Source organism: Anticarsia gemmatalis, chromosome 9, assembly GCF_050436995.1.
Source record: "Anticarsia gemmatalis isolate Benzon Research Colony breed Stoneville strain chromosome 9, ilAntGemm2 primary, whole genome shotgun sequence".
In the NCBI taxonomy this organism is placed as follows: Eukaryota; Metazoa; Arthropoda; class Insecta; order Lepidoptera; family Erebidae; genus Anticarsia; species Anticarsia gemmatalis.
The window spans coordinates 7,245,685-7,268,119 of NC_134753.1; the positions used below are offsets into that span (position 1 = coordinate 7,245,685).

A 22,435-nucleotide genomic window follows, 5' to 3' on the forward strand; every position below is an offset into this window, starting at 1 on the left:
TAGTCCGTGTTTGTTTACATTTTCTCACGAAGTACATTCACAAAATAGATATTTAATTCAACACACGCAATTAGCGTACACGTTTTGCGACACAAGTTGTAAGTTAACATCCACAAAAACACTTTGATGTCGGAAACTGTAGCCTAGAAGTTGGATCTCCAAGGGAAGGTTCATATCCGACGGAACATACGTCGCGTATTATCAAGCGCGCAACGCCATAACAGACAAATGTACAGGAAAACTTTCGACCGTTCACACTCAACCGATGATGCGTCGGTGCGAAGTCCATACAAATTAAGTGACGCGCGATGCATCTTCCGTCAGATATGAACCTTCCCTAGTAAATCAAGTAGTTGTATAGTCGTGTGTGTGAGTAGTCATGCGCACTGACCTGTGGAGGTGGTGTCCCCGGAGCCGCGGCGCATGTGTGTGCGGCGCACGCGCTCGTAGTGGTGGCGGCGCGGGTCCCACGTCGAGTGCGCGCCCACTGAACCACACTACTGCGTTACGCATGCGCCTAATACCCACTACTCCACTCACATATCATCTCATATTGCTACCCCAAACCACGATATTCAGCATTCTCTAAGGATGTTATTTTTTATCGAGTATTTTCACAGCATGGATTTATAATACTGTTTTTTACTTTGAGAGCAAGTGAGATGATATCTAAGTCGGGTACATGAACCATACCAAAATGAATTAAGAATTTGTTCCCAATCTATCATTTCGACTGTACCTTTTTTATATTTTTATAGCAACACAAAAAAAAATGCGGTCTACACCTATACGATGGCAACCAGGCAACATTGTGATGTGATAGATTGGTACAAATAAAACTGAAAATGAGGGGATTTTTTAAAGTAATCAAATTATTACAAGCTAAATTAAAAGGGGATTTTAATTGCAGCTGCAACAAATATTTAAGTTTTAATGGGCGACAACGGGGAAAAATAGCTTGAGTAAAATAAATGCCTCAACCTCTCTAATCTAATACATTTAAAATGGACAACATAAATGTACAACATGGAATAAAAATATGTAAGAGACTTTCACCTTTCATTCGCTAAAGTGTTTATGAATAACCATAACAATAAAAGATGTGTATAATAAAAAACATGACTGTAGGACACTGAATTTTGTTAGTCCTGGCAAAGGTTAATACATTTTATTCATAAACACTACTTAAAAAATATAGGCACAGAGAAGGTTCATAGCGGAAATCGTGCAGAGAGAATAAAATAGAAAATAGAAGTAAAATAGTACTGAGTTGACTGTTACCTCGAGGATAAATCCTGTTGATATTGAGGAGCGACTATATCCAGTAACTTGTTACGATATATGTGCTTTGTATTGAATCAGAACGTAGAGTGTATCGAGTACAAAGTGTGAATAGTTGAACATTTTGAAACATTTATGCCTGACAGAGTTTATTAATTCTATAAGGATTTATATTACTGTAATTCCTACATTAAAAATCCTCATCGAAGTGATCTTATAATCCTGACCCAAAATAAATTTAAGCGCTAATTTAAGGTCATTATTATCAAATCACTTCTGATGCGGACACTAGTTACGTGCACGGGCGCAAGTTTTGAGCTAACCGTATATCCGAAAGATTTTTTATTTTTATTTTAAAAAGCATATCAGGCATCAATGTTCAAGGTGTTTTGAACGGTGCAGTAAGTTTGTTCAGAGTGTGGTGTCAGTGGGTACTCACTGATGACAGCCTGTCGCTTGACTCGGTCGCACGTGTTGTAGTTGGAGCCGGGCACGGGGGGCAGCTTGCGGTTGGGCGGCGCGATGTAGCCGAGCTCGTCCCGCAGTCCGCCGCGCTTGTCCAGGGTGCCGCCGCCGCCGCCGAGAGCCGCTTGCGATGCGTTGTACACTGCGTCATCTGTTACACATCTCGTATAATTACTTACTGGTAAAGGTTCAATGAAGCGATTGATAGTTTTTATTTAATTTTACTTGTTACAAGTTAGGATTAAATAGGTTTTAGTTGTTGAGCAAATTATATTAAATTATGAATTTAGAAAATCAAAAAAACTACTAGTTTGTTATAGTCTCTCATGCTAAATATGAGTTTCTAGACTAAATCAGTAACTAGATGATCGAGTAGTGAAAATCAATAAATAGATGACGATAATAATTATGAATTCGGGTAAAAGAAAATAATAAAGCGGTGTTCATGCCACCATACATACAATACACGTCCTTCTGACCTCGCAGGCGGTGCGGGGTGTTCCTGCGCGCCAGGGTCAGGCAGATCACCACCACTCCCACAATGAACACAACGATAGTCGCCAAGATCGGTACTAGTACTTCGGGTTCGAGCCAGGCCTTTACCCATGGAGGCAGTTCCTTGTCACCGTCGGCGTTGCCGGGCAGAGGAGCGATAGTTCCTATAATAGCGAACGAGTTAGTGTTTACCTTTGTGGTGATCCCGGGCCCCTCGTACTACGCAAACGACAACGATAGCAATGATGATGACCAGTATGGCCGCCACCACAGGCACGATAAGGTTAAGATGTGACAGGATAATCTTGAGAGTCTGTTCGGTGGTAAGAGAACCGTCGCCGACTTCGCGCGCGGGCGCGATCGTACCTGAAATGCAAGCCCCAACGTTATACGATTATCTAAAAGGGTAACTGAACTAAAATAAAATGGCGATGCATTTCAGGCACGATTTTGGTATTTATGCAAGTTAATTATTGTAAATATGTCACAAAAAGTAAAAAAAGGATAGGTTGATAAACGCTTACCGCCAGTCATGGTAAGAGTCGCAAATTCATATTCGGCAACGTTAAATCCAGCGTTATTGTGTGCGGTGATCCTCAACACGTACCAAGTAGCAGGCTCAAGATCTGAAATATTACATATCAGTGTAATGAACAACGTCTTAACACAATCCTAACAATGTGTTGATGAGTTAATTTCAAAACATACCAAGTACGACGAAGTTTCCACCAGGCTTCACGGCATTCGAGATCTGGTTCCATTCAGCAGCGCCCCTTTGGAATAAAAGTGATTGTTTAACGCTAGAGATTCATACGAATGTTAAATAATTGGAATTATCTTGCGTATATCTAAAGACTACTAAAGAGAACCGTTCGTATATCTAATGAATACTTTACTGACTTTCATAAGGTAATGAAAGTAAAGGAACTTACATATTTAAGTTCCATATCTGACATTAACCACAAATGTATCAACGTATACGGGCATGAACGTGTTCTCTTCATATACACGTGTACGTAAAAAGTTGGTGCGTCACATAACGATACTCCGTATAATGAAAGAAATGGTCGAATTCACCGCCACTTGTAAGTATAAACTGCATAAACTAATATTATTTGTGTTAAAACATTAAATACATACTTCTTCTTGTTCTCAACGACGAAATGGCTCATAGGACATCCACCATCGAGCCATTGTTTAAGGTGTAGTGTGACGGAAGAGCTTCCCACTTCGATGAAGTCAGCGGCGCGAGGTACCGGGGGCTTGGAGCCGCGGGTGCGGGCGATCACTACGTCTGATGCCTCGCCGGTGCCGATGCTGATGGACAATAAACAGTATTATTAAATTGAGCTTTATGTGATATGAATTAAGACGGAATTTATTATGTTACTGAGAAACTCATACTAGCTCTCATAAAGCTTAAACTTCACATAACTAAGGACTGGCTCACTAGTCTTTAGGTAAAAATAAGCAGTGTAGGTTTTTTGAAGTTTCAACGAAAGTTATAACAACTTACCCATTGTAAGCCGTTACGTAGAGTTGATATCTAGATCCGCAGAACAGGTTTTCAAGAGTGTAAGTGTCAGTGGTGCTTGGAATCTGGAATAAATAATAAACATTTTAAAATATTGTAAGGGAAACCACAGGTTTTTAAGAGACAAGTTTAAATAAATAATTCATTGTGGAATATCTTTTTTAATTTCTACTAATAGAGCACACGGAATTTTCTAAAGGTATACGCGCGTAACCGTGCGGATAATAATATGAGTGCGTTTACACAGGTATACAAATTCGTGCGTAAATGAAATCTTACTTGAACGGTTTCCCAATCTCCGAATTCTTGTTTGTAGTGGATAGTGTAGCCGGCGGCGGGTGACTGGTCCACATCGACGGAGGGCTTCAGGCGCAGAGTGAGAGACGATACGGAGGACGACGCGATGGCCAGTTGTGGTGGGAAGGGAGGAGCTGAAGAAAATTGAACAAATTAGTTGTACAGTTATGGTATACGTGACAAATAAAGGCAAAGAACTATAAAAATAACTGTCGAAAATATTTGTAAAAGTAATGATGATAAGTGAACATATGGTTTGAGAAACAGAATTATTATTGTATTGTATCTCTGTAGTTCGTGAAATAAAATGGTACTATTTTTTTCTCTTTCTCGTACAAAAAGGTACATATGGCACCGTGGCCGGGCCACAACGAATTACACATTAATTTATGATATACCGATCAACCAAGTTGCATATTGAAATGTTATAATATGGCTGATATGGAAATACGGAGCAAATTTTTGAAGTCATGTTATTATAATTACCAAGTACGGAGAGCGTGTGTGTAACGGTGTCAGTGCCGAACTGGTTATCAACGTGGCAGGAGTATTCGCCGGCATCTTCCCGAGCAACTCCAGCGATTTGCAGCGATCCTTCAGGCAGTTGGCGAACACGCTCCGACGCTTCCAGAGCATTGCCTTTCACCTAATGACAGAAAAAAATGGTTTAATAAAAGTACGATAGGGTTTTACTTGTAATATAACAGTTTGTACAATGAAATTAATTTGAATTGTTCTATAATGTGACAAATGTGAGATTCAGTCAGGCATAAAGAAACATTATATCTATACTAATATTATAAAGCTGAAGAGTTTGTTTGTTTGAACGCGCTAATCTCAGGAACTGCGGGTCTGATTTAAAAAAATCTTTCAGTATTAGATAGCCCATTTATCGAGGAAGGCTATAGGCTATATGTATATTATCACGCTACGACCAGTAGGAGCAGAGTATCAGTAAAAAATGTTACAAAAACGGGGAAAAAATTCACCCATTCTCTCTTATGTGACGCAAGCGAAGTTGCGGGTATCAGCTAGTCAATTATAAGTTAAGTTCTAAAGTAATTCTATCGCTCTCGCAAAGACAGCAAGAGTTGCTTAACGTTGAGAACCATTTTATTGTTCCGCCTAACATCTTATGTCAAATAACATGTTGCCTAAAGAACAGAGGTAGCTGATAACTCATGGGCTTATAATTACGAATCATATAAGTTTTATACGCATGTTTACCTTCCACAGAATGTTAGGAGGAGGAACACCAACGGCGAGGCAGGGCAGTTTGACATCTTCCTTGTAAGTGGCAGTAAACGATTCGTCGAATGAGGCGATCTTAGCGGGAACTGGAACAAACGACGAACACATTGTATATATTAAAAGGGAACTTTGCAGGTAAATTTTTGATTTCATTTGACACCGTTGTTACAAACAAGCTAGAAATTATGTATTGGACATTAGTTTACAAGCATTATTACGTGAGGTAAGTAAATATTAAATCTTGATGTCTGTTCAGAGCTGTTACGGTAAGAACGTACACGGGCATGTACGCTCATGACTCTTGACGTACATATGTTGTCGAAGGAGTTATAAAATGTAGTTGGTATTTTTGTTTTACCTTTGTCACTGGGGCTACAAGATGCGGTAGCTGAGGGCTGTCCTTCACCGATGATAGTGGACGCGGTCACCCAGAAGTCATAACGGCCGGCTTTCAGTTCAGTTGCGGAGTAGCTAGTTTGAGAGGCAGGTACCTGCAAATGACATTCGTTGTTGGTAATGTAGACAAAATAAAAACTAGTTCAATCATATTAGTAATCTTTTATATTGATATAGATATAAGACGAGTTTTTGATGTCGCCGATTGCAAATAATCGCGTACGGTATTTATGTTAGCTATCATATTGCAATGCTACGAGTAATCAATGCCAACGACAGTTCCTATATCAGAGTAAACAATACAATATTACGATATATTACCTTGTTAGGATGGGGCTCGGCGTTCTGTGCTTGCGTGTAAACGTTGTAGTGAGTGACGACGCCGTTGGGTTGCGCTGGTGGCCTCCACGATACAAGGATAGAGTCGGATCCCATGACAAGAGCCTTCACGGCACGTGGCGCTTCGGGTACTGAAAAATTTAGTTGAAATTAGACAACCGTGTTAAACTAAGCTTAAGATTAATCAAAAGCTTTTAAAATATAAGACAGCTCACCATCTTGTTCAGTCTGGCAGTGAATAGGAGCAGATCGGACGCCGTCTCCGCCATTAGTAGTCGCGAGAACTTCCATTGAGTAGTTAGTGAATTTCTTGAGTCCGTGTAAAATGGTTTCGCTGCTGGCCGTGATCTTGGTGTCCTTAGTCTTCTCGTCTACATAATATTAACAAATTATTAGAAAACACAACGAAAATATTTTACTTTTCTATATGTTGCTGATGCAAACGAATTAGATTTCCAATAGAAAATTAAATACTTACCATACCAAGTCTCGCTGGGTCCATAGATAACCTTGTAAGCCTTGATGAGTCCATTAGCGGCGGCAAGAGGAGGTGAGATCCAAGACACACGGATAGTCTGGGCGGTCAGAGTAGTGCAGAGTACGTCCTGGGGAGGAGCAGACGGGGCACCTTCGGCTGTGTAAGCACGCACTTCACCAGACACGGGGCCAGATCCCATCTTGTTGAAAGCCTGAACTACGATCGCGTATTGGGTGTAAGTCCTGAAATTAACCTCTCATTAGTATATCTACACGATATTGACATAAAAAAATGTAGAATTATAAATAAATGATACGTACTTCAGATTGAGAATGTCCAAGTGATGCTCCTTGCCAGATTCCTTAGAAATATCGACGGTTTCAAAGACGAATGACTTGTTGCTTGACGCCAGTTTGTAGCCAACATAGTATCTGCAAATAGTAACTTGGTTAATCAGATATCAACCTTAAACTGTACTAGGTCATTTTTATTTAGTTCTATGCAAGTTTCTATACCCCTGGAGTTCGCCGTTCCAGTCCTGGGGTGGGGGTGGCTTCCAGGTAACTCGGAGGGTGTGCTTGTCAACGGCATCTACTTTAACGTCCTGGGGTGGGCCAGTGGGTGCTTCCTCGGCGGTGATAATAGTAACAGTCTCAGATGGTTCAGAAGTTCCAAGTTCATTTTCAGCAACGATCCTGATGTGGTAGGCAGTGGCTGGTCGAAGGCTAAATACACCGGCTTCAGTCGCGTCTCCTGGCACAAGAACCCTGAAATAGTGATAAAATTAAAACTTTCCATACTTAAGTTTGGATTACATAACAGATTTGTTGTTATTGTTATCATCACTTGCCTGTCGATATCCTTCTCCCAGTTACCCTTAGCGCGTTTGTACTCAATAAGGAACTTCTTGATCGGAGAGTTGCCATCGTAAGGTGCAGCCCATGACAGTTGTACAGTCCTTCCAGATTTGTCCAATACTTTCAAGCCGTATGGCGCTTCGGGTACCTCTGAAAAATACAAAAGATTCGTAAAGAAATGTCATAACTTGATGCAAGATGCTTCATCAGTTATTTATAAAAGTGTGTATCCATACCCTGGATGATCATGTTAATGCTGGTGTCGTCTGAACCGAAGGCATTGGTCGCTACGCAAGTGAAAAGAGCGCTGTCAGATCGTTCCGTCCTCCTGATGCTAAGGTCAGATACAACGCCGCCGGGCAGGATTTCTTCGCGAATGGTGTATCGTGGGTCAGATTTGGGCTCAAGACGCTTGTTGTTCATGTTCCAGATGATTCCAATTGGCTGTCAAGGAAACATATTATTACATTAATAGTTGATTGTTAAAAGAAAATTTATGAATGTCTTTAAAATTGTATTATCAAATATTTTTTGCCTACCTTTTCTCCCTTAGCCTGGCACTGCAGAACGGCTGGCTCGCTTCGGCGGGCGGTCTGGTTCCTCATCTTAATCTCAAACTGGGGTGGTGCTAAAATAGTAAATCAATAGATTATATTTGCTTCAGTTCTGACATTTTATATCTCCAGCTCAAGTTATTTTACTCACCCTGAACGCTAATAAGAATGACAGCAGATAATCCTGATCCGATTCCATTAACAGCTTCGCAAAGATAGTAACCCTCATTCGTCTTTTGGATATTAGTAATGGCCAAAGTTCCGTCCTCAACTTTCACATTAGGGTTGTTGGGCTTAAGGTCTTTGTAATCGCCGGGGGTATCACCTATATTGATTAAAAAAAATATATATTTTGTTGGAAAGAAACATAAAATATAAGATAGGTTTTCAAGTAAGGTAGGTTTTCGTCGCTTACCTTCAGCCCTCTTCCATGTCACTTGGGGCTTAGGGAACCCATCGGCTTTACATTCGACTTTAGCATCAGAACCTTGCGCAAATGCCTTATCAGTGGGCTCAAGAATCCAGCGAGGGGGTACTGAAATATCACCGACTTGTTATAGCATCTGTTGGCTGACTTATAGGGAGGGGCCAAAAACTCAACAATTTTACTGTTTTGATACATAAGATGTAGGCAGTTGAATTTATGAACAGTAACAAATAGGGTAGCTGACTTGTATTATTTAACAAAGGGCTATAAATATGCAAATTTATCAGAGCATATAGTCAAATTTATTTAAATTATCTTTTTTTATAATTTTTTTTTTCATAAAACTGTTATTTCTTCTTTCAAAAGAAAGTCAAATACCCTATATTGTTATTTACTTTTATTGTTAAATGGTGCAATAGTTTGAACAATGCCTGATTATTTGCGAAAGGTAAAGATTTTGTTGGATTTAACTTTTAATATTTTGATTTAACAGAGTACAGTACCAGAGTACCAACTCATAACCCCATGAAATCTTTTAAAACTGATTCAACTGATTTTAATTACTTATAACTAACTGGATTGACAATAAACCTCAATTATATTATAAAGAAATAGTAATTTGCAAAATCTTATCCTTTGACATGTGGGGAGCCTTATGTTTTTATAGTATTTTGGCTACATTTAAAATATATTTATGTATATTGAAAAATAATAATACGTATTCCTAATACCGACATTACTAACTTAATCATCAACTTACATTATTGTGTTGAGGTTTTTATTTTATTTATCAATATACTTAAATATGATTATAATTTCATAAGTTCCTATAACGACTTACAAATGCGAAATGTACTATATCTACGATTTTATTATATGGGTAGTTTACATACAAATTATTATGCATACATAATATATTATATTATATGCAATGGGCGTCGCTATAGAAGCTTTTAAATTATATTTTCTTCCACAACATTAAAGCATGCCAATCTACAAACCAAATAAATAATGAAAGAGGTTAAATAAATCCAAATTATATTAAAAGGCAGATCTACCCGTATCCAACAAAAGCAAAGCGCTGTATATTTGACGAAATAATTACTTTACTTCATCTTTGGTTCTCTATATTTTGTAATTATTTAGTCAGACGTCTTGTTAGTAAGCCAAGCAACAAGCTCAACATAATGGCAAATACGCAAATTAATTAATGAAACAAATATAAAGACGGGATCCCATAGGAGAGGATGGTGTCAGGATATAAAACAATATGCAGGGAGAGGAGAACAAGGTTACGTCGATGATAGCCGCAGCCGGTTCCTATAGAAAGCATTTAGACGACTGATCTACACCCTGTCTGGAGATTGCATAAGTTTAGCGCGTTAACCATAATCGCCTAATCGTGATATCAGTTAATGATGAAGACCGTGATGAATGGTGAAACATTAAATCTCTATCGATCATCGAATCTTCAAATATAATTATGTTTTTGTTCAAAAAGGTAACTGAATATTTAAAGCAATACAATATCGAATCTACGCAAAGCTTGTCCGTGCTAGGAGTGAAGGGTACACAGATGCATGATGTATACCATGGACTTCTAGTGACGCGGTATAGTTGGACATGCCAGCGGCATTGCGCGCGATACACGCATATGACCCGCTGTGCGACCAACCCGCCGGGTCGATCAGAAGCAAGGAAGCTCTCTGCGCGATTTTAGTAGCCGTTACGCCGGCTTTCTCCTTCAAAGGTTGCCCTTCAAAGTACCATTGAATATCTAGAGGTTGATCACCCTCCGAGACCAAACAAGTGACTTGACTGGCCTGCCCCGCAAACAGTGGAGTCTCGAACGAGAATGGAACTATGCGAGGCAGTACTGGAAACAACCATAGAGATTCGGGTTAGATTTGTCGAGGCAGGCAATGTTAGCGACTAGTGAGTATAAGAGGAAAAGTACGGTGACTGTGAATGGACGATTCCTTTGAAGGTGCGAGTCTGTGATGTTAGTTCCCATATTATCGATCCAGTATGCAACATAGCATAATCATATATAGACGTGCCGTTGACGACGAGCGTCGCTGCGTATTCTACGCGACCGGCCGCGTTCTGCACGATGCACGTGTAGTTTCCTTGATGGTTTGCGCTCACGGAGTTGATGGTGAGTATGGAAGCACGAGGACTAAGAGGCATCGTAGTGATGTCGCGCTGAAGGCTCGAGTCAACAGTCTCACTGCTGAATGTCCACGAGATGTCGAGGGGGAGGTCTCCCTTGGTGGCAACACAATTCACTACTGCCGTGTCGCCTGGGTTGAATGGCACCTCACCGAAATTGAACGGCATAATCAACGGTGGAACTAGGAAAGTAAAATGCAATAATAAAGTGAGAAAATGTAGGAAATGAAAGTATGAAGGAAGGTCTGAAGCGTAAAAATATAGTCATTTATTGCGCGCACCCTTTACGACTAACTCAGTAGTGTGTGAAACGACGCCTGCCGCATTGCTCGCAGTACAATTAAATAGCCCTGCATGGGTTGCATCCACTGACTCTATAGTTAAAACGCTACTTCTTCGGTCGATGTTACTAACGCGAACTCCGGGAATAGATTTAGCTGATCGATTGTTGATAGCCCAATCGATAAGAACCGGTTGATCTCCGTGGGTTATTATGCACTGAAGAGCAAAATAATCCCCAAGAAAAGCCGGTTCTGGGCCGGCAATGAAAGGTGCAATCTTGGGAGGAACTGAAACAAAGTTGATCTAAATGACAAAATAATAAATTTCTAGGATCCTACAATTATGACTAACCGTAGACAACTAGCTCTTCTGTATGGGTATTGCGTCCGGCACGATTCTCCCCGATACATGTATAAGAACCAGCGTGTTTAGCGTCCACAGACTCTATTATAAGTAGGCTACTCCGTTTGGAATTGTTTATAATATAATTATTATTCCTCGGCGATATATGATGTCCATTAAACATCCAAGAAATAGTGAGTGGGAGGTCACCAAGATTGACTGTGCACGCAGCTTGTAAGTATTCTCCAACGTTGGTGGGTTTCTCACCGAAGGTAAATGGCAAAATGTTGGGGGGTACTGGAACGTTGTCATTGAATCATTGTAAAATTGGAAAATTGTGAACGTTAAAAACAACCGAAAATATAATTAATATAAAACGGGTAAGGATATACAAAATAATTCTAATTTACTGAGCACCAGACACGAGAAATACTTAAGCACCGTTTATAATCAAAGTAGATGAATGAGAGTGGGCTCCTGCTTCATTTTCTGCTACGCAGGTATAGTTGCCGGCATGAATATCTGATACTGAAGCTATACTAAGAATAGCGCTTCTCTCTCCTATGTGAAACACTGTTACTCCAGATCTGGGTTTAATAGGTTCATCGTCGAAAAGCCATTTTAGCCGCAGCGGATGGTCTCCCTCAATGACTGAGCAAGGGGCTGTTACTACTTGTCCAGAGTTCATTGCGACTTCGCCGAAAGAGAAGGGTTGGACCACAGGAGGAACTAAACAGAAAGCAAGCACATCCGAGCTATAACGTTTCAATACCAATAACATTGAGAAGAGCAGTGTGGCTCGCAGTGCCTGCCCTATTTGTCGCTGTGCAAGTATAGTTGCCGCTGTTTGGTCCCAGGGCACTAGGTATGTCGAGGACAGATACACGTTCACTTAGAGTTGTTGTCTTTACGCCTAACTTCCGTGTAACAGGCAGTCCTTGGAAACTCCAAGAGATATTCACGGGTGTATCACCCTTCGAAACATGACAGTCGAGGTGTACCGATTCCCCAGCAAACACGGCTTCGTCCAACTCAAAAGGTTTGATGTGAGGGACGACTGGGCAAAGAAAACATTGAAACGTTAGTTATATAATTACAATAAGCCGCATGCTGTGACATTTAGCGGATATACCCTTAACGTTGAGTGTAGTAGAGTATCTATCTTCTCCAGCTTTATTTCTTGCTATGCAGGTATAGTTTCCGCTGTGGGCTCCCGTCACAGACGCAACAGATAGAAAAGATGTTTGGTCCGCCATTTTCATAGTTTTTATTCCCATATTTGTCGATAAATCTTGGCCTTCAAACGTCCAGGTAATGGACATCGGTCGGTCTCCTTTACTGACGTGGCAGATCATTTGAACAGATTCTCCATAATAGATGGTCTCGATTTCAAACGGTAGTATGTGGGGAGGGACTGATAAAAGGAAAATAGTGATATCTAAATATAAATCTAAACGTGCAAAATATCTAGACACATATGAAACAATCTTCTTACAGTAGCTATTGTACTAGGGGAACGTATCCAATACCATGAATATTGACGAGGGCAGAGTGATAGGCGCGCCCGGCGCGGTTACTGGCCGTACAAGTGTAGTTCCCGCTGTGCTGACCCATGGCAGTGGGAATACTCAGGACTGAAGCTTTCTCGCCTAACTTAGTAGTCGTAATGCCCATGTTATTATGATAGGGAATTTCATGGCCTTCGAAACTCCATGATATTTGAAGAGGTCGGTCGCCTTTCGACACGTGACACGTGAGGTGTACCGATTCACCAGCGAATATAGATTCTTCGACTTCAAACGGAATTATGTGCGGGACCACTTGAATTGAAAATAAACGGTATATAATCAATATAAATAGTTGTGTGAACCTCAAATCTAAATCAGACAAAAAAACATTGACAGTTCTATGACTCTTTTCGTTCATCCATGATCGAGAGAATCGATGTTTCACGAGTGCTTGAAAGTATTTTCCTCTGCCTATACGGAATAAACATCTACGAGTTCAATCAGTTGTTTCAAATACCGGTATGAATATTGTGCCTAGTCGAAGAATTTAAAATATTCAACAAAGGTAATTTAACGTAAAACTGAAAGTTATAAGGGAAAACAAAAATCAACTCAAAGTAATAAAAAGCGTACGTTGCTTAAATAAATGTGAACAGATTTCATGCTAATTCGGTTGGCAATTCTCAGCATCGATTCGCTGTGGTTAACTTAATACCAAACTTATTTTATGAACGAAACTGACCATGGACATTGAGCATAGTAGTATGATTAGTGGAACCGGCTCTATTGGTCGCTACACATGTGTAGTTGCCGCTGTGACCAGCAGTCGCCCCCGAGATTGATAGGAAGGAAATTCGCGACGTCATTTTATTCGTCATTATATCTAGGTGCGATGAAGAATTTTCGAACCCATGAAAATGCCACTTGATGTCTAGAGGCAAGTCTCCCTTAGAAACGTGACAAGTGAGTTGCACAGGTTCCCCAGCAAACACCGACTCATCCGCTTCGAACGGAACAATGTACGGCAGTACTGTTAAACCAGAAAGCCAATATTATAGCTGAGATAATCGTTCAAAGTGTAATAGGTTAGGCTTGACAGGTATTGTAAACAGTAATTGGTTAAATGAACTGCCACACAATAATGTGCATAGTGGGTGGCGTGGCATTCGTCGCTGATATTGTTAGAAACGCTATCTGTTTAACGACTCATAGCCCAGTTGTGAGCATAGATCACGAAACTTCAAGAAAGTAATTGTCATTTCGCAATAATACATATTTTCAGTAAGAACTGATTGTACTGCTTTAAATTGATCTCATACGGGTGGTTGTTATTATTTCATTCTCGTCAAGAACGTTATGGCATAGTACCTTTTTATTTCTTGATATTGAGAGCATCTACTAGACATTTTGAAAATTAAACCAGTGTAAGGATCAACGAAAATAAATAAAAATAATTAAAAAGCGTACGCTGCTTAGATATTTGAACAGAATTCATGCTGATTCCATTGACAAATCTTTAAACATTGGTTCGCTGTAATGAAATTATAATATCAAACTTATTTTATGACTAAAGAGACTGACCATGAACATTGAGTACAGTGGTATGATTAGTGGAACCGGCTCTGTTAGCCGCTACGCAGGTGTAGTTACCGCTGTGACTAGAAGTCGCAGCAGAAATCGATAGAAACGATGTACGCGATGTCATTTTATTCGTCATAATGTCGAGATGTGACGAGGTATTTTCGAACCCATGGAAGTGCCACTTGATATTTAAAGGTAAGTCGCCCTTAGGAACGTGACAATTGAGCTGAACTGATTCTCCAGCAAACACCGACTCATCTGCTTCGAAGGGAACGATGTATGGCAATACTGTTAAACCAGAAGTTCATTAATAATACAGAGACAAATATCTAGCGTTAAAGGGGTTATGGCAGTTAGAAGTACTATGAACCGACAACCCTGATCATCGCTGTTTGTTCGTTTCACAACAAATCCTGATCATATAAAATCTACGGTATAGAAGTTTGGGCATAGCTTTCGGATATTATACAAACATCAAAAGAAAAGAACCGGTTATTTGGTCATGTGGAGTGATATTTTATTAGTGCCTGAAAGATTATTTCCTGCCAACCTACTATAAGTAACCTAAACATGATCATAAATAATTATTCGATGCGATTAACCAAAATATTGAACACATATTTACCCAATTGAATGATAAGGTAGAACGTAAATAAATAAAAACCAATAAGAAGCGTACGTTGCTGCAGGATATGCCAACAGAATTCATGCTGATTCTGTTGACAAGTCATTTAGCATGGTTCGCTGTGGTGAACTTAATCAAAATTCCTTTATAAAAAATGAAACTGACCATGAACATTGACAATAGTAGTATGATTAGTGGAACCGGCTTTGTTAGTCGCTACGCAGGTGTAGTTGCCACTATGACCAGCAGTCGCGGCAGAGATCGATAAAAATGAAGTACGCGATGTCATTTTATTTGTCATTATGTCTATATGCGATGAAGTGTTCTCAAACCCATGGAAATGCCACTTGATGTCAAGAGGTAAGTCGCCCTTAGAAACGTGACAATTGAGCTGAACCGGTTCCCCAGCAAACACCGATTCATCCGCTTCGAAGGGTACGATGTGTGGCAATACTGTTAAACCAGAAGGCCGTTATTATTGCAGAGTCAAGCGTGCAGCGTGCGAGAGGCAAGGACAGCTAACGGGCTTTGGGAGTACCATGAACGTTTAGTGTGGTCGAATGTACCGCCAGACCGGCACGGTTGGCGGCGTGGCACGAGTATTCGCCGCTGTGACTAGCTGTCGCACTAAATATCGTCAGTAACGATGTGCGTTGGCCGATCTTCATCGTAGTTATGCCTTGATGAGAGGATAGGTCCTTGCCGTGGAAACTCCAACTTATAGTCAACGGGACATCGCCTTTCGATATATGACACGTCAATTGTATAGACTCTCCGGCAAAAACAGGCTCTTCGGCCGTAAATGGAACGATGTGCGGAGGAACTGGTGAGGATAAACAAATAAATAAAAATAAACAAAACAATTTTAACACACGAAAGTAACCAGTGTACCCTGAACATTTAATGTAGCTGTGTGGTTGGTGCTTGCTACAATATTGGAAGCTGTGCATGTGTAATTTCCAGAGTGTTTTTCTGTTGCAGCCGGTATGGCCAATATTATACTTCTGGCTCCTACTTTTGTTATGACTACTGCGTCAGTCTTTTTTATTGGTTTATCTTGGAATGACCAAATGAAGCTTAGTGGCATATCGCCTTTTGGTACATGACACATTACTTGTATGCTTTCACCGTAAAAAACGGCTTCATCGAACTCGAAAGGGGATATAATTGGTGCCACTGAAAGAGATAGGCAAATATTCTAATAGTATTTAATTATTGATATTATAGGTAACTAAAACACAACTATTCTTAAAAGGATTGGTTGAGACAGATAGAGCACAAAGCATAGACATTTCACCGAGACCGTATACCCTTGACATTGAGCGTGGCGTGGTGGCTAGCACTGGCGACAATATTAGAGGCGGTGCATGTGTAATTGCCAGAGTGTTTAGCCGTCACCGCAGGGATTATGAGAGCTGAACCCCTATCCCCCACGTTCATGATGTTCAAGCCGGCTAGTGAACTCACGTCTCCTCCGCTAAATGTCCACTTGAAATTTAAAGGTTTATCTCCTTTTGGAACATGGCACATCACTTGAACACCCTCTCCGAAAAAAACTGATTCGTCGAATTCAAAATGAGTAATAACCGGTGCCACTGAAATATATCGTATTCTAAACGTTAAATTCAATTTCCTGTGCTTATCCTGTAGTTTTGATGGTGTTGTTCGAGTTCGTTACGACATCTGTATTGGAGTGTTTATTATTCGGAGACAATTTTTTTATGGCCCGCCAAAGTTACACAAGGACAAAAACAAAATATATAACTAAAAACAATTATCTACCAGGCAGAGGCAGGAATATTAATTGGGGGTACCGTTGACGAATAATTCTGCGGTATAGTTCATAGTCCCTGCTTCATTTTTGACCACACATGTATAATTTCCCTGATTTTGGTGGCTAACAGAATCGATGTTCAGTTGACTTGATCGCTTGGTGTTCACAAGATTGATTCCAATATCTCCAGATTTTACAGGCTTTCCGTTGAAGTACCATTCAATTTTTAGGGGTAAATCACCCTTACTGACTGCGCATGTTACCAAAACCATTTCTTGGGCATTAACTGGCCCTTCTCCGAATTCAAAATGTTTTATCTGTGGAGGGACTAAATGTAGGAAAATAGGAATTAATTAACGCGTTACAAGTATCTATATGTGACAGTGGCATAACATTCTTCGTTGTTTAATTATTTAAGGGAGGTTACGTACGAAAATTATATTTACTTAAAGATCTCTTATCGTATATTTTTTCCTATAAATTGCGAACAGAGATAAATGTTACAATCGTAATTTGCCACACACGTGCCTAAACGGTTTGCCTATTTTTGCATTATGGAAATGTTAGTCCATACTCGGTTTAAGAAAATTAACTACGTGCCATATACTCATGTTTTGGTTAAGGAGCAGGTATACATAAATGTATGAGGATTTAACATTGTAAGTACATAAATAAACCAACAAATTATGATAAAATCGTGCGAACAAAAGCTAAGCAATTTCTGAAGTTGTTTGTGGTACCATTAACGCTGAGGATCGCGCTGTGGCTACTGCGCCCGGCTTCATTTTCCGCTATGCATGTATAATTGCCAATGTGCTCATGTTGAACATTCTCTATACTCAAAACTGATATTCTTTTTCCATTTCGGGTTATGAATACACCGTTACCGGAGTTAAGAGATTGGTTGTTTAATTGCCAATGAATGGTCAAAGGTAAGTCGCCTTTGCCGACAGTGCATGTTAGTGAAACCGTGTCGCCTGCGTTGAGAATGTCCTCCCCGAAATCGAACGGTGTGACCTGCGGCACAACTATAGAATAATTTATTATTGGTGACAGAAAATAATTTGAATACTTTGCTAACTAACGAACTGTCGTAAAAATGGTAAGATCGATGCTTGTGGTGGTTTCGGTAATATTGTTTCCATTTTACACTGCAAAACCGGGTGAATTACGGCGTGTTTGTAGATTTTCTGTATGGTAACGGAGTATAGGAAGGGAAACCAAAATACATAAAGCAACTAAATTAATAAAAATGCTGCGAAATTGTAATGAGTTACAAGAAGATACCGTTGACGGCTAATTCTGCTGAATAATTGGCGTGACCAGCTCTGTTGGCGGCCAGACAGGTGTACACTCCAGTATGTATTGATGCGACTGAGTCTATGGACATGCTGCTCGACTTATGACCGATCTTAGTGACCGTGATTCCTCGAATATCGCTAGTCGGTTTGCCATTCAGCAGCCAAGTGATATTCACTGGCGAGTCACCCTTCGTCACCATGCATTGAATGCCCACAGTGTCTCCCGCGTTAGCAGGTTCGTCTCCAAATGTGAATGGATGGATTTGTGGTAAAACTGTCATGAACAACGTAAACATATTTAAACGATATTTTTTATCCCAAAAGAATGTCTATAATCCTAATAACCCTGTTACCTATAATTTCAGGAGCTGTGCAATAGTTAGAATAATGAGGTTTTTCAAAGGTAAGTCTAGGAAGTAAGGAAAAGGACGTAAAATATGTAAAATTAAAGCTATCTACTAATACTGCAGACCATCAACACTATTCGCAACAAGAGTTAAATACCATTGACGGCCAATTCTGTTGAGTAATTCGCATGACCAGCACGATTGGCAGCTAGACATGTGAACACTCCTTTATGTAAGGAGGCAACTGAATCTATAGACAGGCTGCTTGATTTAGCGCCGGTTTTATAAACTGTGATTCCCTGAACTTCAGCGACTGGTTTGCCGTTCAGCTGCCAAGTGATGTTGACTGGCGAGTCGCCCTTTATCACCATGCACTGAACGCCGACTGGATCGCCCGCGTTAGCCGGCTCCTCACCGAATGTGAAGGGATGAATTTGAGGCAAAACTGTTACAGGAAACTAAATTAAGCGTAATACTTCACGGATTATGAGTACTTTAGGATGTAGACCGTAATTGTGTTAAATACTATCTTTTTCGTAAAGAGTCCGTACGAGTAAACTCCTAAACGAATGAGCCTTTCAGAGATATGTGAAAAGGTGAACAAGGAAGGAATAAATTAGGAACAACAAAGCAAAAATACACTAGTGTAGTTAGTTTAAATACCGTTCACGATTAATTCTGCTGAGTAATTGGCGTGCCCAGCGCGGTTGGCAGTCAAACACGTATAAACTCCCGTGTGTACTGATGCTACGGAATTGATTGAAAGGCTGCTGGATTTAGGTCCGATTTTAATCACTGTTATTCCCTGAACTTCGTTAATAGGCTTTCCGTTTAGCAACCAAGTGATGTTGACCGGAGAGTCACCCTTCGTCACCATGCACTGTACTCCGACTGTATCGCCCGCGTTAGCAGGCTCGTCTCCAAACGTAAAGGGATGCATTTGCGGTAAAACTGTTGCGAAAAACTACTCATTAAAATTTCACATCTATACGATTATTTTAAACAAGATATTAGCTTGAATTTTATCATGTCGAAGAAACGGAATTCTTTAGATTTGTCATAAAAAATGTGCCAAAGGTATAATGGAAGGATAACATAAATCAGGATAGCAAAAGCAACTAATAAAATGCATTAGTACAAACTGCATTTGACCAAATTTGGTACCGTTAACAGCTAATTCAGTAGAGTAGTTGGCATGACCAGCTCTGTTGGCAGCCAGACAGGTGTACACTCCCGTATGTATTGATGCGACTGAGTCTATGGACATGCTGCTCGACTTATGTCCGATCTTAGTGACCGTGATTCCTTGTATATTGCTAGTCGGTTTGCCATTCAGCAGCCAAGTGATATTGACCGGCGAGTCACCCTTTGTCACAATACATTGGACCGCAACTGTGTCACCCGCGTTTGCAGGCTCATCTCCAAACGTGAAGGGATGCATTTGGGGTAGAACTGTTGTAGAAAACTACTATTAAATGTTCGGATTGAAATCTTCTGACAAAAAGTTGTTTGTTGGAAGTTTAGTTCAAAAAGAAACCGCAGTTCCCGTTTTCTATAATCGTCTCTGGCTGTTAGGTTAATGAAGGGAGGGGTAGGAAAAGCTAAAATCGAAAAAACACTAATGCGTTGTATTTGGTTAAAGCGTAATTAGAAAGTGGAAAATACCATTGACAGCCAACTCCGTAGAGTAATTGGCACGTCCAGCTCGGTTGACGGCCAAACAAGTGTATACGCCAGTATGTACCGATGCAACGGAATCGATCGAAAGACTACTGGACTTATGACCAAGCTTAGAAACTGTGATCCCTTGAAATTCACTTGTCGGTTTTCCATTTAGAAGCCAAGTGATATTGATAGGCGTATCGCCCTTCGTCACCATACACTGAACTCCCACGGCGTCACCCGCGTTAGCAGGTTCATCTCCAAACGTGAAAGGATGCATTTGGGGTAAAACTGTTGAGTAGTGATTTTTCTTAAAATTTTAGCAAGGCCCCCTTTTAATATCATGACGCAGGGATAAGGACGTTAAAATATAAACGGTATGGTTTTAAAAAATCGTATGATTATAGCCGTTAGGGAATTGGTTAGGAAAAAAGCTTAGATCGGGACAAATAAAGCAAATAATACATTGCAATGGTCAAAACGTAATAATAAGATGTGGATACCGTTGACAGCTAAATCAGTAGAGTGATTAGCATGTCCAGCTCGGTTGACGGCCAGGCAAGTATACACTCCGGTATGAATTGATGCAACTGATTCAATTGAAAGGCTGCTTGCTTTATGACCAAACTTTGAAACTGTAATTCCTTGAAATTCGCTAGTCGGTTTTCCGTTTAGAAGCCATGTGATATTGATAGGGGTATCGCCCTTCGTCACCATACACTGTACTCCCACGGCGTCTCCCGCGTTAGCAGGTTCATCTCCAAACGAGAAGGGATGGATTTGGGGTAGAACTGTTAGAGGGAAACTACTTTTAAATGTAAGATATAAACAAAGGTAAAATGCATTATGAAACTACTTAGATTGAAAGATGGAGAACCGTTAACTTCCAGCGTGGCGCTGTGATTGACTTGCCCAGCTAAGTTTTCGACGTAACAAACGTACACTCCTCGATGGGTACCGTTGACAGAATCTATATTGAGTATGGACATTTTCTTGCCCATGCCTCCGATGGCGATTCCTATGTTGTTGTTCTTAGCGATTTTTCTTCCGTTCAAGCTCCACGAGAAATTAGCTGGCAAGTCACCCTTATTCATGACACATTGAACCGACGCGGTATCGCCGGCGTTGGCGGGCTCATCGCCGAATTCGAAGGGTGAGATTTGGGGAGGAACTGTAGTAGTTAAAAAGCGATTAAAACAAATACTAAATGAATAAAGAATGAAGCGGACCGTTAACGCTAAGAACTGTGGTGTGGTTTGTAGCGCCGGCGTCGTTTTTGATTTCACAAGTATAAGAGCCTCGATGTACTGCGCTTACGGAATCAATGTTCAATATTGATGTTTTCTTGCTGATGTTCGTGAGGACGATGCCGAGAGTATTGCGTGGTTTAACTTCTTCTCCGTTAAATCGCCACGTAAATTTTACTGGCAGATCGCCTTTGCTCATGACGCAAGACACAGATGCAGTCTCTCCTTCATTCAGAATTTCTTCTCCGAATTCGAAAGGTGTGATTTGCGGTGGGACTATTATGAAATTATTCATTTAACAAGGGTTAAAGGTTGTGGGACAATGCACTCTACATAACGGAAAAAGCAAGCTGAACGTTATTCGGAGGAATACCATTGACTTCGAGTACAGCGCTATGATTAGCTGAGCCGGCCACGTTCGTCGCCACACAGAGGTACGTGCCCCTGTGTACACCACTTACAGAGTCTATGTTAAGTATGGAGGTCTTTTTGTTGATAACGGTTAGTACGATTCCCATGTTATTGTTCTTTGATATAACTTGCCCGTTCAGAACCCAACTAATGTTGAGCGGTTGATCGCCCTTGCTCACGGCGCAAGTTAAAGAGGCCAGATCGCCCGCGTTTGCTGGCTCGTCGCCAAACTCGAATGGTAATATTTGTGGGGGCACTGTGTAAAAACTTTAATTTAAACTAAGTACTAGTGCAGGGGCGTGTGTGGCAAACGATGTATCTTTGGCGGGCATAAACTTTTCGCTCTTAATCGTACAAACATATTATTATTTAATCATTTATTTTCCTGAAAAAAAGGCAATTAGTACAAGTATTAAAACCATAATACCATATTTGTATCTTAGTTCTTGCTTCTTAAGATGTATATAATTTGTAACGCTTTTTGTAATTTTAACAATTCAAATTTAGGCTTAAACATAATTCAAATATGGTATCATCTGAAGAGGAAGTACCGAGTTCATATGTAAATCTTCAAAATGAAAATAATATTACTGAAAATACTATAATCACATTTATATAAAAAAGTATGGTACTTGGAACTCGGCTTACAACCATATACTTTTGTCAATAAGATACTTTGAGAGCAGTATAATATTTCTATTGATATTGCTGAATGCTCTAAAATCATTTATAAAGATTCTAGTGGAAATAATATGAATATATGGTATACTTCTTTATAAGTTTACGAATTAAAGAATAACTTGAATTCG

General features: G+C 40.2%; 1 protein-coding gene across 50 annotated transcripts in view; it reads right to left on the reverse strand.

The window, feature by feature from the left end:
* Dscam1 (Down syndrome cell adhesion molecule 1) overlaps nucleotides 1-22,435 on the reverse strand; it is a 61,346-nt gene that overhangs the window by 6,199 nt on the left and 32,712 nt on the right. For 25 of the 50 annotated variants that reach the window (XM_076118383.1, XM_076118386.1, XM_076118385.1 and 22 more), the window contains exons 14-35: nucleotides 10,435-10,728; nucleotides 8,363-8,482; nucleotides 8,099-8,272; nucleotides 7,933-8,021; nucleotides 7,630-7,837; nucleotides 7,387-7,543; nucleotides 7,052-7,303; nucleotides 6,857-6,967; nucleotides 6,537-6,778; nucleotides 6,274-6,429; nucleotides 6,041-6,189; nucleotides 5,682-5,814; nucleotides 5,300-5,409; nucleotides 4,559-4,718; nucleotides 4,055-4,206; nucleotides 3,758-3,840; nucleotides 3,382-3,558; nucleotides 2,950-3,014; nucleotides 2,766-2,867; nucleotides 2,208-2,405; nucleotides 1,721-1,897; nucleotides 392-487 (exon numbers count right to left, since the gene is read on the reverse strand). In XM_076118383.1, coding sequence (XP_075974498.1) covers nucleotides 392-487; nucleotides 1,721-1,897; nucleotides 2,208-2,405; nucleotides 2,766-2,867; nucleotides 2,950-3,014; nucleotides 3,382-3,558; nucleotides 3,758-3,840; nucleotides 4,055-4,206; nucleotides 4,559-4,718; nucleotides 5,300-5,409; nucleotides 5,682-5,814; nucleotides 6,041-6,189; nucleotides 6,274-6,429; nucleotides 6,537-6,778; nucleotides 6,857-6,967; nucleotides 7,052-7,303; nucleotides 7,387-7,543; nucleotides 7,630-7,837; nucleotides 7,933-8,021; nucleotides 8,099-8,272; nucleotides 8,363-8,482; nucleotides 10,435-10,728 — 3,405 coding nt within the window. Of the gene's footprint in view, nucleotides 1-391; nucleotides 488-1,720; nucleotides 1,898-2,207; nucleotides 2,406-2,433; nucleotides 2,608-2,765; nucleotides 2,868-2,949; nucleotides 3,015-3,381; nucleotides 3,559-3,757; nucleotides 3,841-4,054; nucleotides 4,207-4,558; nucleotides 4,719-5,299; nucleotides 5,410-5,681; nucleotides 5,815-6,040; nucleotides 6,190-6,273; nucleotides 6,430-6,536; nucleotides 6,779-6,856; nucleotides 6,968-7,051; nucleotides 7,304-7,386; nucleotides 7,544-7,629; nucleotides 7,838-7,932; nucleotides 8,022-8,098; nucleotides 8,273-8,362; nucleotides 8,483-10,434; nucleotides 10,729-10,827; nucleotides 11,116-12,699; nucleotides 12,991-15,422; nucleotides 15,708-17,398; nucleotides 17,687-17,945; nucleotides 18,234-18,969; nucleotides 19,258-19,971; nucleotides 20,260-20,471; nucleotides 20,760-20,845; nucleotides 21,140-21,588; nucleotides 21,883-22,435 lie in introns of all 50 variants that reach the window. The other 25 variants (XM_076118402.1, XM_076118418.1, XM_076118421.1 and 22 more) reach the window with 13 other exon arrangements.